This window comes from Tiliqua scincoides, chromosome 2, assembly GCF_035046505.1.
Source record: "Tiliqua scincoides isolate rTilSci1 chromosome 2, rTilSci1.hap2, whole genome shotgun sequence".
Classification (NCBI taxonomy): Eukaryota; Metazoa; Chordata; class Lepidosauria; order Squamata; family Scincidae; genus Tiliqua; species Tiliqua scincoides.
This window is the reverse complement of record NC_089822.1, coordinates 14,709,590-14,727,909: the sequence shown is the minus strand read 5'-3', so window position 1 is coordinate 14,727,909 and position 18,320 is coordinate 14,709,590. Positions and strand designations below refer to the sequence as shown.

Below are 18,320 nucleotides of genomic sequence, written 5' to 3'. Positions count from 1 at the left end.
CTCTCCAGTTCCCAACTGTTTTCTGGTTATATAGTTCTTCTATATGCACTTACTTGGGAATCACTCTAATTTCAGTGGGTATGCTTCCAAGGAATTGTACATAGAAGAATTGGAGTTTTATAGTGCAATCTTATGAATGTTTACTCAGAAGTCCAATAATTACTCCCAGGTAAATGTGCATAAGCTTGCATCCTCAATCTGCTGTGTTTGTTGTGTTGATTCTCACAGCAATTCTATGAGGTAGGTTGATGCCCCATTTTACAGCTTAGGAATAGTGGCCGAGAGTTGGTGAGTTGGCCTAGCCCACAATAGGTGTTTGGTAGAGGTACAGTATTATCCTTGTGGGGTTGGAGTGCTGTGGCATCCATGCATTACATCATGTGACTGTATGATGAGTGTACAGTGCCCTTGAGCCATTTTCCTATGGTTGGCAGTGGTTGCTGTATTACTCATCACCGGTGGGGGAGGGGGGCGGGCTCATCCCAGTGGTGGTTGCTCATTGGCCCTGCACCCACTTCTACTTGGTTCACCTTAGCGGTGTCTCTTGGGCTGCTGCCATTAAGTGGATGTGGTGACTGACTCCTTGGATGTCACCCTGATAATGCACCAATGTCAGGACACTGGTCCGTGGATGACAGGCTACTGTATGTTGGGGTTTCCATGGAAGCTGTCAGCATAACTGAGAAGGGCTGTGCCAGTACAGTGTTACCTGGATGGGCTCAGGATATAGCATTTTGCTGGCATTGGTGCAATGTCTGAATAGGATTGGCCTGCTAGTGATCATGGTTACATGGAGATTTTAGCCTAGGTCTCCCCAGTTCTAGGTAACACTCCAAGCACTAAACCATGTTGATATGCACACAGTCAATAAAAGTTCAATTGTATAGTATATTTTAGCTGAGCTTCTGACATACATTGTAACCTAGGGGCTATGTTGGTTCCTTTTTATTAAGTGATTGGATAAGAATAGTGCCTGCCCTTTTTCCTTAAAGTTTCTTGAGCAAAGGGGTTCAAGAGTTTTTTTTTCCCTTTAAAAGAAACCTAAAGATTCAGAGAAGGTGCCTGGTAATTTCATTGTTGGGGCAGAGGCCCCAGGAAGCAGGAAAACCAAACATCTAAGAATATGGTATTAAATATGCCACAGGAGGGCTTTTGGATCCTTTGCTGCTGCTTTTCTTCCAGAGGCTCCAAAGATTCTTTAAGTGGGTGGTTTTGCTGCGAAACCTTCACTGCGTGAAACAGAGGAGTGTATTCTTTCTCAAAAACCCCAGAGCAGTGGCAGACGCACCAATGTTCTGTCTGCTTGCTGAACAGGAAAAAGGCACCCCTGAAGGTATTCTATAAGAGCAGGGCTATCATTTGTTTCTGTAAGAACCTGTTGTTTAACAGCTAGGCCTTCCAGCTAACTTTTGGTCTCAGTATGTCAGAGTTGTATCCACACATGATACACATTTTTTTTTTCTTGGTGATAATCCTCCAGTCATAGAGAGCTGGGAACTTTTCAGTTAGCCAAGAGCCCTAATTACACTAATCTTTCACTGCAGACATATTCTCCCCCATCACTCCCCCCTCATGTAACTTGTGATTTGAGAGCCATGAAAAGTATGCACACTCCTCCTCCAACTCCTTTTCTTTTCTATACTCCAACCTAAGACTCATGCCTGACAGAGCGTATGCTAAGCAAGCAGTCCAATGACTCTAACCAAACAGGATTTGGATGGACCACTTCTACGGCCCTGCGAGTTGGACATTGCTAGCATGGAACACAGCAATGAGAAGGAAGAGACTATGTTACAGTCCTTGGCAGGAGGAGAGAGTTTTGGGCCTGTGGAGTCCCTTAAGAAGCCAACCGGGAGGTTGATAATGCACAGCATGGCCATGTTTGGTCGAGAGTTCTGCTACGCGGTGGAGGCTGCCTTCGTCACGCCTGTGTTGCTCAGCATCGGGCTCCCCAAAAACCTTTACAGCCTCGTATGGCTCATTAGTCCCATCCTTGGTTTTGTGCTACAGCCTGTGATAGGTTCGGCCAGTGATCACTGCACTTCGGGCTGGGGCAAGCGCAGACCATATATTCTGGGCCTTGGTGTTCTGATACTGGTGGGGATGACTTTGTACCTCAATGGAGACACTGTGGTCTCAGGTGAGTGAGCAACTCCGCTTTGTGAACCAGAAAAGGTGTGAGGAGGGGGGAAAGCTTGTCTAAAGGTGAGGGAATGTGAGTGTTCTTAATTGGTTGTCGTTTGGACATTGTGTGCTGGCTGTGGTCTAGCAGATATTGTAAAATGAATACAAGGTAAAAAGAGCCACCATGTAAAACCTTTTAAATAAAAAAGAGCAGAGCATGTGTTTGAAGCAAGTTTGACACAAATCCTATCTACTGTATGTGTTTTTACTGGCTGCCTTTTATTGGCAGGGTAACCAGATGTCCACTTTTTCCAGGACATGTCCTCTTTTTTAGCCTCGTGTCCTGGAAAAGAACTTAAATATTCTCCTTTCTCCTCTGAGCAGGCCCCTGCAGGCGGCTCATAGCTTCTTGTAATTAATGTTATCTATAATAAACTATATGTAATATAGTTTTAAATTAAATAATAAATAATATAGTGTTTAACCACATGAAATCAATTTATGAGTTGTTTTTAGCTTTTATTTTGTCACATCCTACATTTTTCTTGGATGCCCTACATTTTGGGATGCCTTGTCCTCTTTAGCAGTTATGAGATCTGTCCGCCCTGCTCCAAAGAGAAAAAAAAATGAGCAAAGGACAAACTCATTTGGTTATGATTTGAATTGTTTAATCAGATTTGCATTGTTTAGTTCAGGCCTACCTGTCTAAATGGGTTGGATGATACAGTGATCCCATGTCCCTGATACAGATACTGATGATGATGATTAATAAAGTGGTAGCACTTATATATCACTTTTTGAGTGTTCAATGTGCTTTGCATACAATAATTGAGGTATCTCTATAACATCCTTGTAAGATGGGTCATCTCTCACACCAGGGGCACTTATAACAGACAGCTGCTTATAAAATGAGCAGGCAGAGTCCTTTATACTGCCAAGATCAAGGACCAATTCATACTATATTTCCAGATTTTCAAACAGAAGGCTCTCCTGCAATAAATTCAATTTACTGAAGTTTTGCAATCAAGGTGAATTCTTGTTGTTGTAATGAACTGTTAAGAGTAAACAATTCCCAAAGTGCTCAGGTCATCTGTTTGGGACCAGACTCTCCCCTGAAGGGCTTCTGTGACATCTCAGCATATTGAAGAAGCTGCTGAATCATCCAGATGCAGTAGCCATTATCTTTTTCGATTTGAGCATCTTTTTCTTCCTCAACTGACCAGTAAACAAATGACACAGGTTGGAGCTAGTTAATTGGACCATGACGTCCATTTGGTTTCCAGGAGCAGGAATTTCAGGGACTTAAGTGACCACCCCAGACCCAATCCCACAAGTGAACCTGATTAATGCTTACAAGCTATAAAAATGAATTAGCATATTCCTCCTCATACCCCCCTCTTGCCCAGGTCCAATGGCAGAAGCATATATTCAGATAGTTTGAGGAGCATTACCGCCACAACCAACATTTAAGTTTCAGTGGAGGGAAAGTTAGAAAAGGAGATTGGTTCCAAGGTAAGCTTCCTAAGAGGCTTTCTAATTTGTTCAAATGTTGGGGAATTACTATAACTGTGTACTACGGGTTCTATGTCTCCAGTTAGTCCTCACTCTAGCAGTGCTTGCTTGCTCCTTGGGCTCACTATAATGTTTCCATTCCAGGAAGCTCATCCCTTCTACATGCCTACATCCCTTCCCATCACATGCTGTGCTCACTTAGGGTCCTTTGTGCTTACCCCTCTATGCAGATATTTATCAGCGAGAAGGCTGTAGTCACCTGCACTAAGCAGGGGGTTGGATGAGATGACCTTTAAGGTCCCTTCCAACTCTAGTATTTTGTGATTCTCTGAGAGCCCTCACCGTGCCTGCAGATTAATGCCCTTTTCTGGGCATTAAGCCTACAGATTAATGTAGGCTTCAGGCACTTTTTTCCACTTTCCGCCAAAACTGATGTCAGAAAGGAGAAAGGTTCTCGGAGAGGATTGTGGAGGAAGAGTCCAGCATCCAGTACCCTCTCTTGTGTAGGTCCATATTTAAACACAAGGATGTGCTGACATCACAGCTAGCTTAACACTAGAAAAGGAACAGCAATTTATTCATTTTTCACATTTTTATACCATTTTTCCTCCAATGGTGTACATGGTTCCTCCCCTTCTTTTGACCTCATAACAACCCTGTGAGGTAGGTGAGGCTGGAAGATAGTGACTGGCCCATGGTCACCTAGGAAACTTCATGATTGAGCAGGGATTTGAACCTGGATCTTCCAGGTCTAAGTCCAACTCCTGACTGGATGCCAACTCCACTACAATATCCTGGTATCAATTGCTACAACCATGAAGGTTGTCATTCCAGATATCTAGAAGTTCCCAGTTGGCACACATTTCCCAGAAATGTGCTTGGGTGAGTGACAAAATCAGCTGAAGTCACAATTGAATTGGTCTCAGATTGTCCACAGACAGAGCTGGAATGGGCTGACTGTGACTTGATGTCTTCTTTTGCAGCTTTGGTTGCTGACAGAGGCACTAGGAAGACTTGGGCTATTGTTATTACCATGCTGGGAGTGGTGCTCTTTGATTTTGCTGCTGATTTTATAGATGGCCCCATCAAGGCATATTTGTTTGATGTCTGCTCTCACGAGGATAAGGAAAAGGGGCTCCATTATCATGCCCTCCTGACAGGTAACAGGCAGCCTTCTTGCATTTTTTGTGGTCTTGAAAGCAGCAGAGAGGGAGGGAGTTGGCTGCTGCTCTGAATCCGAGGCTTGAATGAATTGATCATCTGATCTAATACTTTAGTCACAAGAAGTGTTGGCAATCTTGTGACTGCAGCAGCTACAGAGAGGTTCCAAATGAGCAGCTTCATTTAAAGAAGCAATCATCTAGAATTGAACATTAAAGTCAGTCTAACAAATCTGCTCCCCTGTTTGGGTCACATACTGATTTTTTGTTATTATTAGAGGTGGTTGTAAATGGTTTTAATTTTTTTGCAGATTTGGGTGTTTTCCAAAGTTAAAAGTGAATAAAGCTGTGCTATGTGTTTTTATTCCAAGGGTGCATTTTTATTAATTATAATTATACATTATAAACACTTTAAAAGTGTGCTAGGTAGGTGATATAGGTGGTATAGTGCCATCAGATGCAGCCACATACAGGTAGAGAATATGTAGAGAATGGATCCCCACAGATCCAGTGGGGCTGTTCTTATGTTCTATTTTTTGCAGATTTGGGGGTTTTTTTTTAATGCAAAAGTGCTAAAAACCATGCTATGTCTTTTAATTTTGTTATCACCGAAAACCCACCTCTAGTTATTATTTTTTCTTTCTATTGTCTTGTATTTTTTTGCAGATTGGTATTTTTGCTACAAGAACAGAAATCTAGCCGAGGGCCAGAGAAGATTCAGCAGCAAAGGTGTTTAAAAAAACACAAAAAACTAAGGGTGTAGTTCTAGGCAAGTTACCTAGCAAGTAAACCCATTGAACTCAGTAAGACTTACTTCTGAGTAAATAAGATGAGGATTGTGCTGCATATTTAAATGTCACTGAGAAGTGTGCAATGCTACAACACAGCACTCCTTTTCCATCATCCCCAGCCCCCAAAGTACCAGGTAGGAAGTACGTTTGCTTATGATGTGCTTTCACAGTGCCGTTCTCACAAGGAATGCAGGTGCCTCTTTTGGTCCAGGTTTTCATTCATTGCAGAACAAATCACCCCTAATAACCTCTTCAAGTCACAACAAATTGTCTGGGACTCAAGCAACCCGGTTCCCTCCTCTGGCTAGCTCCTGGGTGTTACTGCCACTGCCCCAATGAGTCCAATGGCGACTCGGAGGAGCTGCTTACACAGGGAGTTATAGCGCAAGCTTAATTACCACACCACTGTGCTACTGTGTGGGGGATGTGGCTTACCAGTGTGCTGCTCCCGGGTGAATGTAACCCATTCATGCTGGTTATGTGTAAAAAGGATCAGTCATACTCAATATGCCATGTCTTGACTACCCAGGTTCTCACTGGGCCATTTTGAGTTTTAAAAAAATTTTAGTTTACAATTCATATTTCTGTATACTTGCAGAGTCTCCCGTATGCAGAAAACACTACTTTTCTTTTGCTATGAAAAAAGCATTATCCTTCCCTGCTTGAAGTAGTTCTCTGGCAACACTCTGTCCCCTCCACCATAAATAAAAGCCCTTTTCTTCCCCAAATCTAGCAGTAGCTTTTATGGTCCAAGGATGTTACTTCCCATGACCTTTTGCAGACCAGCCCTTGAATGTTGAGGTGGTGAAACTGGAAGGAAACTTCATGTGATCTGAATGTCTGCTGGTTTCACTACCACAAAACAAAGAGGAGTTTATGCAGAATTAGAATCCCAGTGGTTGTGACGTCAGCACACCAAGAATTATTTCAAATATGGGTGAATGTAGGTTTTTCTTGTAGGGTGTCACACATCCAGCCAAGCACAGACTGTGTGTTTTGGCAGCTCTAACAAATGCACATTTAGCATACATTTTTGCTTCCTGCAGGCAAAGTCTTGCCAGAATCATAGTGTTAACATCTGATCCATTCCCTGATCTTAGCCATTAGTATTTCAAAAACCAAACTACTCATGACATTAATGGCACTATTACAAGCACACCAGGGCTGCAGCAGGCCCCCAACTTATGGAAACCTTGACTTATGTAAATTCAACTTTACATAAGCTTTGCATAGGAGCTGCTCTTGTGCATTGCTCTCACCCCAGCCAAGATCATCCAGTGAGGCCTGCCTCCAATACCTCAATTGAGACAACTAATAGCAATGGAAGCTGCTTGGAGACAACCACTGTCCAGGCAACACAGATGCTTAATTCAGACTCTGGAAGGAGGTAACTGGTTCCCAGAGCCTCCTCAAGTTGCAGCTGTGGTTTAAAGCCCCAGTTGCTGCCAAAGACAAAGATGCAGGCAGGTGTCAGGCTCTATCCAGTCCTCCCTGAAGACAAAGGAAGCTGGTGAGCCCAGGGAAGCAGCCCATGTGGAAGCTGGAGGTCTTGGTTGAATTAAACCCTCTCCTCTTGTCGCTAAACTCTGAGGCTTCCTAACAAGGGAGCTCATCCAAAAGGGTTCTTCTTGCTCTCCTTTTTTGCCTACCTCCTCCACAAATCATACCATGGACTCCATGAGAACACCCTCTGGTGGACATATGGAGAAAACAAAACAACAGCATTTCCTACCTTGTTTAAACAGCAGATGCAGAGGAAAGGGCAGGTAAGGTGGACTGTTCCAACTTGCATAATAATCAGCTTACCTAAAATTGTCCAGAATGGAACCTTTATATAAGTTAAGGACCTACTGTAACAAATGGAAACATACAGGGGCCCAGTTCTTAACTTTACCCCCTGTCATGGTCTTGATTTGGATCAGCACATAAGGGTGCTATTTAACAAGGAAAAAAAATTCCATTAGCAGCAACTGTTGATATTTGTCAAGTAGCACCTATGGGAGGAGGAATCCTGATCAGGAATGTGGCAAGGATAAGGTTAAAATCTCCCTAACCCCTACCAGGTTCTTGATCTGGATCAACCTCCCTCCCACCCCTGAGTGTACAGTCCTGTCTCCCCCAAGGAATACCGTGGTGTACTTGCAATGATTTTATTAATGTCATGCATAGCTTGACCCCAAGTAATTTCAGGTAAGTTCAATCCATATGTTACACATTTTGACAAAACGGATGCTCATGTAATGATTTGTCTGTATGTAATGATGGATGCATATTGTAAGTTTCAGCCTGGCTTCACCTTGGTAAGCATCAAACTCTGGCGTCTCTTCTTTGACAAAGTTTCCAGCATACATGGACATAAGAATTCACATTCAAAAGCAGGTGTACACTATAATTTAAAAGCAAGTTGTGTCATGTATAAGGCTGCTGAAATATCTTTTGGGCCATACCAACACCCAATTTTGAGTCTAGCCCCTTGCTCTCCAGGCACCTCTGGTTGCAAACCCCATTGACAGCAATAGCTGGACTTAAATGCGGGTTCATCAGAAAGTCTAGTTTATCTGCCTAGTTGTCTCACAGCCCAATCCTAATGAAAGTCCCTGAGATCCAGTGGAGCCTCTGGTGCATCCAGCACAGGGTAGAGGCTCCTGGAGGTCAACTTGGGACAAGGGGAGATTCATCCCCTTACCCCAGGTAAAGCCCCAGCAGTCTCAATGGCGCTACTCAGATCCGTGACAACTATATCGCTGGTGCAAATCTGAGCCACTCCGTGTTGGGGAAAAGGTTTTTTTGGGGGGAATAGGTAATGGTGGGGGCCTTCTCTGCCATTCCCACACCCTCCTACGCCTAATCCAACCCCAATTTGGCCTCCCCTGCCCAGTAATGCCTCTCCCCATTCCACCCTCCCCTGCCCCTCCTGCTGGCCAGTGGAGCACCTACCTACTCTGGCAGGTACTGGCCTCTGACTGGTGCCAGCAGGCCTTTCCACCGCTCAAGGGCTCTTCTGCACTGCTACAATGTGCCTTATGGTGCCTTTGTGACAGTGTGTGCGCCTGTTCCGCTGATGGATGCCGATATAGGATATGTTCTTATGTTCAAAGACTGTGGCTATGGTAATAATTTGCAGATGGAGCGTGGCATCTTGGCCAGTAGCATACCAAGGGTGGGGTGGAAAGGCAGTCCACCCGGTCAAATCCGGCTGGGTCAGTAGATCTTGCTTCCTACAGGGGATCTTAAGGCAGAGGCCAGGTTTACCCTTCACTCTAAATGGCCGGTAGCCCTTGCCTCTACTAGGGATCTTGAGTTGCCTGCCCCAGGTATCAAATGCCCTAGGTATGCCACTGATCTTGGCATCTCTGTACTATATAAGTTGCTGTTGTCTTTTTAATATTAATTAATTCATTTTTCTTTTTCTCTAGGTCTAGGAGGGGCCCTTGGCTACCTTACGGGTGCCATTGATTGGGGGCATACTGTCTTAGGAAAATATTTACGATCAGAATTCCAAGTGATGTATTTTTATGCGGCTCTAGTGTTCCTGATCTGTCTCACCGTACATTTGTGCAGTATCCCTGAAACATCTCTCCCCAACATCAAGGCGGAATCCAAAGTCCTGCTGACGGTAGCTAAGCCCTATCAATATGGATCCACAGAAAAAGTCAAGAATGGTTATTTTAAAAGTGGATATAATGAAATACAGTTGTTATCTCAGCGGAGGAAATCAACTGAAAAACAAGACATTCAGGTAATGTATTTATGCACTTATTTAAATTATTTCTACCTTACCTTTCTCCAACGGATTCTAGGTGGCTTACAATCAAAATATTAAAAACATATTAAAATTATTACAGCCCAATCCTAACCCGCGCTGGAATGGGGAGGCCAGCTGGCCTTCCCCATACCTAACATGGGGTTGGGGCTGCCTACGGCTCGGCCTGGGGCAAGGGAAATTCATTGCCCTTACCCTAGGTAACACTGCAGCACCCCCAATGGGACTACTCAGATCTGTGCCACCTCCTGAGGTGGTACAAGTGCTGGATTCTGGCCCCACCCCCCACACGGCCGCAGCCTGTCCATGGGCCTGCCCACCACCTGCCCAGAACACCTCCTTACCACCCTCCCCACACTCTCCCCAAGCCCCCGTGCTGGCCTGCCTTGCGCAGCGCAGCCTTACCTTTCTGCCAGCTGAACAGGGCCTGCGTCAGCCTCTGGCCTCCCTCCTTGAACGGTGGTGCGAAAGTGCTTTACGGCACTTTCGTGACACCTCTGGGCCAGTGCAAGGGACTTGCACATGCCCATCCTGGAGCTGGATTGCACCCTTAGTTATATAAAAATTCAAACAGCAGCAAAATTTCCCAATTCAATCAAAGAGAAAAATGAGGAAGACTGAAAAACAATTGGCAAAGAGAACAATAAAAAGAATCAAAGAGAAGATCTGCTGAAACAGAAAAGCCTTCAGCCTGCACTGTAATATTGTCATGGAGGGTAATCTTTAAAGGTTGTAAACAGTACCTTGAACTGAGCCCAGACATACAACAATAACCAATGAAGGTGGTTACATTGGGAGTTACATACTCCCATATCTGGGCCCCAAAGAGAACCTGTGCAGCAGGGTTCTGTACCAGCTGAAGTTTCCACATGCTGTAATCTCACATGTGTGTAACTTGCAATCTGAAAATGGAGACCAGTCTCCTTCTGTATAAATGAGATATTTATTCATTCATTGGCATTGGTCCTACCTATCTGAATTCATGGATCTTGATTAATTTTGTTCTGATTTCTTTTTTGCATTTCGCCCTAAACAGTCTTGGCAAAGCATTGTAATGTTTAATTTCCTCAACCAGGTCCTCAATTTAATGCATTTAAGAACATAAGAACAGCCCCGCTGGTTTAGGCCATAGGCCCATCTAGTCCAGCTTCCTGTATCTCATAGTGGCTCTCCAAATGCCCCAGGACCAAATGCCCCAGAACTTAGTGACAAGGAGTCAGAGAGTACATATTCATTACTGATGCTACATCTTTTGCATTGTTCCTGGGCTAGTAGTAAAGAATTTTGGATTATGCACCTGGTGTGTTCCCTTCAGTAGCAACCTTGCTTATGATAGTTTCAAAAAGCACCTGGATACTATATTTCTGCCTTGGGTCCCTTTGGGGAGGAAGGCAGGATATAAATGCAGTAAATAAAGAAAATATATTTCAAGGAGCAACTCTTGAAAGTGAAATAGACCTGCACTATGTATATTTACTCCAAAGTAAGTCGCACTGTCTTTAGTGAGGCTTATGGCCTGGTAAGTGCACATGTGATCACAGTCAAGGTCTCATTTTGAATCCTGATTTGTTTACTGACAGCCAAATATTTCTCTGTCAAATATTTGAAAACTGGTTAAACCTTGGTCAGGAAAGCTGGTGAAACCTTCTGCAGAAATGCTGGATTTGCAGCATATGTACTCTGAAGTCAGAGGGACCTTTGATCAGAACTGTACTGCCAAGTGAAGGATAGTGCTGATAAAGTCATGTTATCTACAGAAGTGTTGTACATCAGTACCTTAATGACACCCCAATCATAAACTGCACTGGTGCAGCAGGGCTTCATGGCTTCCGCTATGTCCAGTGCAGCTTAGGACCAGGCTGGAAGTCTCCTTGGGGTGGTAATAATAATAATACCAGTATTTATATACTGCCTTTCTTGTCAATGGACTGCAACTTTATTCAAAGAGGTTTACATAGGCATGCTTTACTAAATCCCTATAGGGATTTTTACAATTACAAGTTCTATATTCCAAGAACACCTTCATTCCAGGTGGAGTCCTTCACAGTCTGAGCTCTTTCTGGCTGCATCCACCTCCCCCACATAGCTGATGGCACTCCACTCTCACTGAAGGCCAGGGTCATCTTCCACTTCTCTCACCAGCCAGGATGACTCATCTGGTCAGCACTTTCTGCAGCTCTCGGATTCTTCCAGCTGTTTCAAACTGCATTCCCAGCTGTTCTTTGGGTTTCATAGGCAGCAGCTCTACTACTCAGTTCAACCTCCTGCCCCTTATTTGAATATTTTCCCTCCAGGGTAACGTTTCCTAGTAACACTCCAGCCTGCACAATGGGGCTACTTGGGTCTGCACCAGTGGTATATAAATCTTTCAAATAAAATGGAATAAATAAAAAGCAGCAGTAAAAGTATAACAGGGAGCAGCAAAGAACAATAAACCCCAATACAACATCTTAGAGAGACCCAAAAGCCTTCTGATATAAGACAGTCTTTGCATGCTGCCAGGAAGTCAGGAGCAAATTAATGGACACATTTCCCCTGGAAGAGAATGCCAGAGTTTGGTGCCATCATGGAAAAGGCCTTGTCCATCTGCCTCCCAGGCAACTTAAACAGAAAGGAACCTGAAGCAAATCATTATCTCTCAATGAGAGAACAAAAACAGAACTTTTGTGACACTGATGTTGTGAGTGTTGCCTGTGATCCCTGCTCTTGAGCAAGGTCTTGAGCAAGGTCCCTGCTCTTGAGCTTTCCAATAAGCAGTATGTGGGATTTATTTTCTAATGTTCTGATAAAAATGACAGAGGTCAATATAGGAGGGAGAGAGTCAAAGAAACCCTGTTGAGTAGCTTGACTAATGATCTGGTTATTATCAAAGGCAATGGGCACAGAGAAAGGAGAAAGATGTGCACCTAAGTTTTTATCTACCTCTGGTTGCAGGTAACTTTGTCCACACAAACCTTTGGCTCTGGATGGGAGTGCCTTCACCATGCATATCAAAACACACATTCAGCCGCTTCACTGGGGCCCATTTGAGCATCACAGTGCAAATGGAGATCCCAGCTGAATCCCAGTTGCTCATCTACATTGTCAATGTTCTCAGAAGGCTCCTTTCTTTCTGGATTGACGTAGTTAAGAGCACAGGAGCAGTGGCACAGCTAGAGGGGGTGCAAAGCACTAAGTTTTTCAGGGAGCCTCACTGCAGTGTACAAGCAGCCTCTCCCCTTCAGAGCCATTCTGGGCAATGGGAGCAAAATGGAGGGTTCGCTACTCAGAATAGCTCAGAAGGGGAGAGGCCACTTGCATGCTGCAGTGAGGCTCTCTGGAAAATCTAGTGCTTTGCACCCCCTCTAATTACACCACCGGGAAGGAGCAACTGTTTTGGAAGCAATCAGTGTGAACTAAAAGTGGCACAAAATCTGTTTGAAATAAAGTACATGTTTCCATGCACATGCACACACAATCCCCAGCCTGTTCTCCACTGATCTACCCCAATCAGTCCACACCAACAACTGATGGTGGACATTCTGTAGGCTACTCTGTGGAGTGCCTGCTGCACCAGTGGCCTGTAGGATATGATGGCCAATAACGAGATCTGCTATTGTGTCCAGCAAATAGGATTGGGCTATTCCAGGGGTGTCTAAAGTTTTTGGCAGGAGGGCCACATCATCTCTCTGCCAGTGTGTCGGGGGCCAGGGGAAAAAAATTTGAATAAATTTACATAGGTTTACATAAATGAATATATTAAAGATGAACTTATATGAATGAATGAAGGTCTTGCAATAAAAGGCCTTCCACAAAGCAAGGCCAGCCTTTCCTTTACTGCCATTGCTGCATCAAAGACGTGAAACAACAAGCAGTGGAGGGAGCCCTCATCCCACAGCTCACACGAGAGGTCAAACAGTCGCCCTCATGCTGAGAGCAGTTGCATCGGGCCAGTGTGGGCTCCAACAAATCTCCAGAGGGCCAGAGGCTCACTGGTGACTGGGGGCTCCCTGAGGGCCACGTTGAGAGGCCTCGTGGGCCGCAAGTGGCCCCAGGGCCGGGGTTTGGGCACCCCTGGGCTATTCGACTGACAGTTCTCCCTAGCAATCCAGAATGGTGCAGAGAATTTGCTGTGTCCCAGTGCTGACATTTCTGATGTGAAACTTTCTAGTACTCTAGGTCCTGTGATTGAAATGTGAGCACAATCATTCAGTGTGATACAAAAGCAGAAACCACTGGCTTCCTGGCTATTGTCTGTTAAACATTTGGGCAGGTTTTAAACTAAACACTGAGAAATTCTTCCTTTCAGGTTCAGAGGCAGATGACCCTGAAGTCCCTCCTGAAAGCACTCCTAAGCATGCCTTCCCACTATCGCTGTTTGTGTGTGAGCCATTTGATGGGCTGGACAGCTTTCCTTTCCAATATGCTCTTCTTCACTGATTTTATGGGACAGGTAAAAGAAAAGCCATTTTCCCAAATGCAAAACTAGCCCTTTTTGATATGGATGATGTCACCCACTTGCTTTTGCCAGCCCAATAGCAGATTCAGAACTGCTGACACCTACATTAGCAAAGGAAGAGAGTCAAAATGGATGTCCTTGGGGCCTCTTGGGTAACATGGGATTTTATTTTTATTTTCTAAGTTTTTATTGTTGACTACCTTTTCCTTGAAAAGATGAAATGCCAGGATTAAACACGATTTCTAGAACTTGCTGCAACAGTTGCTCCTTTTAACTGTTCAGAATAAAGTAGAGAGATGCCTTGCAAATGTTTGTGTCCTTTCAGTCTCATCTTGGAGTCAATAGAATGGACAATCGTGCCATACATTTTAAAAATGAGAACAAAGAAGGGGCGTCAGACTGCTGCAGAGGGCATTCCTAGGACACAGACACACACAGTAGCCTTCCTAACACTGGAACAATGCCCATCTGAAACACAAGCCAAATCACAATATCTTCCATTGTAAGCTCCTCATTGCTGGTAGAAAATCTCTTTCAATAAAAGTCATTAACCCACCAACATCAAATATAGCTGTATTGAATTAGTTAATCACATTACAACTTAAAAGTAACTTAAGAAGTGTGTATAATCAAAACATTCTAAAATGAAATAAACTTTTTTCCCTTTGCAAGTTTCCAGAGAGTTAACAAGCTTGTGCAGTGGTGAACCTCACTGAGAAGGGAGTGACAAAGGGTCAAAGTGATAGCAGGAAACGCCTTCCTGTGAACTCAGTAGGGGACAGCTGTCTTGATTAAGAGCAGAACTTGCCCAGCCAAGTATGCAGAGGCAGAAATATATACTGTACATGGGGGCAAATATTTCTAAGGGTGTTTGTAAGCTGTAACAAGCTTTAGACAAAGAGCAGAATAGACATTGAATCAGTAAAGCAATTCACACAGGACCCAGTTCCTGCGCAACTAGTGATCCAGGGACGTGTGGTATGGGGGCGCAAGGTGAGGTTGTCCGTGGAAAAGCACTGCAGCTGCCCACCTGCTTACATCCAAGGTTGCTCTCCTTAACCTGCTTTCTAGGGTGTAAGGAGAGCCTTATCAGGTGCAAGCAGGTGGGGCAGCTGCAGTACTTTTCCATGGACTACAATGGGGCAGTTCTGCCTCACCTGCCACCCCCACACTGCATGTCCCTGATGTGATATGCACTGTAAATCACTTATGCACTGGGTACATGTCAAAGTATAAATGAGCTGCACAATGCCAACAATCAATCAGTGTGATTGTTCGTTATGGTACTGCTATTCAGTGGTGTAGCTAGAGGGGGTACAAAGCACTAAGTTTTGCAGGGAGCCTCACTGTGGCATGCAAGCAGCCCCTCCTCATCAGAGCCATTTTGGGCGGGGGAGCACAATGCAGGTGGGTTCACCTCCCTTTTGCTCCCCCATCTGAAGTGACTCCAAGGGGGAGGGGCTGTTTGCATGCCATGGTGAGGCTCCTTGCAAAACATAATGCTTTCACCCCTTCTAGCTATGCCACTGCTTCTATTTGCATAACATTCAAAGTACCTTCTTTCTAGTTCTCTTTCCATTTCAGCGCCATGAGTCTTTTCCTAGTCTTTTGGATCCTAGGTTTTTGGGAAATGAGATGTCTGGAGATCTCATGTTCCTTTTCCTCTCTCCTGTGGTGCACTGCAGATAGTGTTCAACGGTGATCCTTATGCACCTCATAACTCTACAGCTTATATGACCTATGAAAGGGGAGTAGAGATTGGATGCTGGGGCATGTGCATCAATGCAATTTCTTCCTCACTCTATTCCTGTGAGTACCACCGATTCTTGCTTGTATCTTTTTGTGCATTGGAGGTGTGTTTAAGTACAGTATATTGTGTACGCATGGTATTTAAAACAGGAGTTTTTTGTAACAGCAGGAGGGGGAAGATGGCAGAAGTGGTTGTTCTCATCCCAAAGGTTCTTGCAGGAGTGGAGTAGAAGGAACACTGGACTCTGGATGTGGAACCAAGTGCCACACATGCTCCTGGCAGCAAGTTTGTCATCGACCCCTCTCTTTTCAGAGGACCTAACCTTGAATCACATTTCCACCACTCCTCATGCACAGTTTTGCTTTCTCTTTCTTACTATTTTCCACTAGAACAGGAGAGATTCGCTGGAACCACAGGCCAGATCTAGCCAATACAGCAAATTTTGTCCAGTCTTTGTCAAAGTTTAATCCTGAGAATAGTAAGACCCAGAAATGGACTAAACATAGTTAAATTACTGAAACTAAGGGAGTCAATCCATCAGTTGTTCCTGGGAGACCTTCTGGCAACTGTATGTAACTCACTTGGTGTAATGAATCCAACCTTGCATAGAAACCAGAAATATAATCTAGAGGAAGAGAACCCAGGCAAATCAGAAGCATCAGCAGTACAGAGGTGCAGACCCAGTCCCCAATACTGAGCTTTAGCCTGTCAACTGACTGCCCCTAAACTGGGACACCTAGAGACAGGACCCCTTGAACTAGATGTTTTCCCACATTCCACCAGGCAGAAACTTGAAGGCTACTCCTTCAAGGTTCACTACTTTTCAAGGACGAGGAGCCTGAGGACAATACTTGGCCCAAGAGGGATAAAAAGTCTTGGTTGAGCTCTAAACCTCATCAGATCAAGTTACTGGTTTAGAGTTGACTGAAGTTCTGCTATGATAGCCTTGCCTGCTACCTACCTGACTGGCTGGGACTGGATCTGCCACTCTCAGTCACCACCTTGTACTCCATGGGCTTCCTGCTCACAGCCAAGATGGACCACTCTGAGCTCCTGGGAAGAACAGTAAAATAATCAATCAGTCATTTGCTTGATTGGTGCAAAGGTTTGTGCAGTTTTCTTTGTTAAGGAAGAGGAAAATTTGTTGTCAAAAAAGATTGTCAATCACAGAAGCGTTCCACATTGTAATGTTCAATTGTAATTGCAGTGACGGACTTTAAAAATAACGTTCCACCTTTTTCTTTTGACAGATTTGCAGAAAGCCCTTCTACCCTACGTTGGATTAAAGGGACTTTATTTCATTGGCTACCTGCTTTTTGGACTAGGCACTGGGTTTATTGGACTCTTTCCCAGGGTGTATTCTACTCTGGCTCTTTGCTCCTTGTTTGGCGTAATGTCCAGCACATTATACACTATACCATTCAATCTCATTGCTGAATATCACAGAGAGGAAGAGGTAAGTTTAAATGAATTGTTGCGGTCTCTTTTTAATAACATTGTCAGATTGTTTGCTGAAGCTTTGCTCTGATAATTCACCACATGTCCCATTGCTGTGCCAGGTGAGGTAGCACTACCCAAGAGGTCATTGCCAGCCCATCTACCTGACAGGGGTTTATTAGCATTAGATTGCAAGGTGTCACAGGGGGGCAGCAGATTTGGGGTGCCTTTCACTCCAAGTTGCCACCACTGCCTCTTTCCTTTCTTTCCCCATATTATTTGATTCCCTTTTTGTTTAGACTTTTAGTAACTGGTTACATTTTGACCCTTTTCCTGCCTAGACCATGTTCAGAGATAACTCAGTGGACTGACATGTCTCTTTGTCCTGCAGACACTACTGTGGATTTGATTTTTAATAAGAACCCCTAATAAGCACTCTCCTGGCAGGGGTTTTTTCTCAGATGGCCCTGCATGATCTCTGTAGCCAGGGATGGTGGCGGCAGATACAAACTATCGGTAGGGAGGCCTTGTCTGCCGAGCTCCGTGCAGGCTGGATGACTTTGAGTGGCAGGTCATCTCCAGCCCATGGGCTGTAGGTTGCTGACACCTGGTGTAGAGCAGTGCTGTGCTACAAGTATAAAGGCTAGACTTTTACACTAAAAATTTCTGAGAATTATATAAGGAAGGAATGGGCGATGGTCAGCCTAGTGCAAAATGCCTTGAATTGTGCCTCACTTGATGGTGTTCCATTTTCTTTTACTGTTTGCTTTCAGAATCAGAAGAGAGGAGCAGCTGAAGACCATAACCGAGGAAAGGGAATAGACTGTGCAGCTCTCACTTGCATGGTTCAGCTGGCCCAGATTATTGTTGGGGTGGGCCTGGGCTTTCTGGTCAGTGCCGCAGGCAGTGTGGTGGTCGTTGTGATCTTCGCCTCTGCAGTAGCTCTATTGGGTTGTTGCTTTCTAGCTTTCTTTGTTCGCTTTGTGGAAGGAGAACAATAAATACTGAATGCTTGGAAGAAGCCGCTGCTTTTGCCAAAGGGAAAACACTTTTATTCTCCAGTTGATCTAGGTGTGGTGCTCTAGCCACGCTGATTTTCTTCTCTGTGCAGCAACTCTTTTCCTTCATTAGTCTGTGGTGGAACAACTTCAAGATATTCATTGGCCTACAACAGGGGTGTCCAAAGTTTTTGGCAAGAGGGCCACATCATCTCTCTGATACTGTGTCGAGGGCTGGGGAAGAAAATAATTAATTTACATTTAAAATTTGAATAAATTTACATAAGTTTACATAAATGAATATATTAAAGATGAACTTATATGAATGAATGAAGGTCTTGCAATAG

The 18,320-nt window shown here is 44.3% G+C and overlaps 1 protein-coding gene across 1 annotated transcript; it reads left to right on the top strand.

The window, feature by feature from the left end:
- The first annotated feature begins 558 nt into the window (after nt 1–558).
- Nucleotides 559–17,976, top strand: SLC45A2 (solute carrier family 45 member 2). Its single transcript, XM_066618164.1, has 8 exons — nt 559–2,140; nt 4,620–4,796; nt 5,463–5,525; nt 9,004–9,326; nt 13,639–13,782; nt 15,474–15,597; nt 16,789–16,994; nt 17,749–17,976. The coding sequence occupies exons 1-8, from the start codon at nt 1,693–1,695 to the stop codon at nt 17,974–17,976; spliced, it is 1,713 nt and encodes a 570-aa protein (XP_066474261.1). The 5' UTR covers nt 559–1,692.
- Nucleotides 17,977–18,320: the final 344 nt, after the last annotated feature.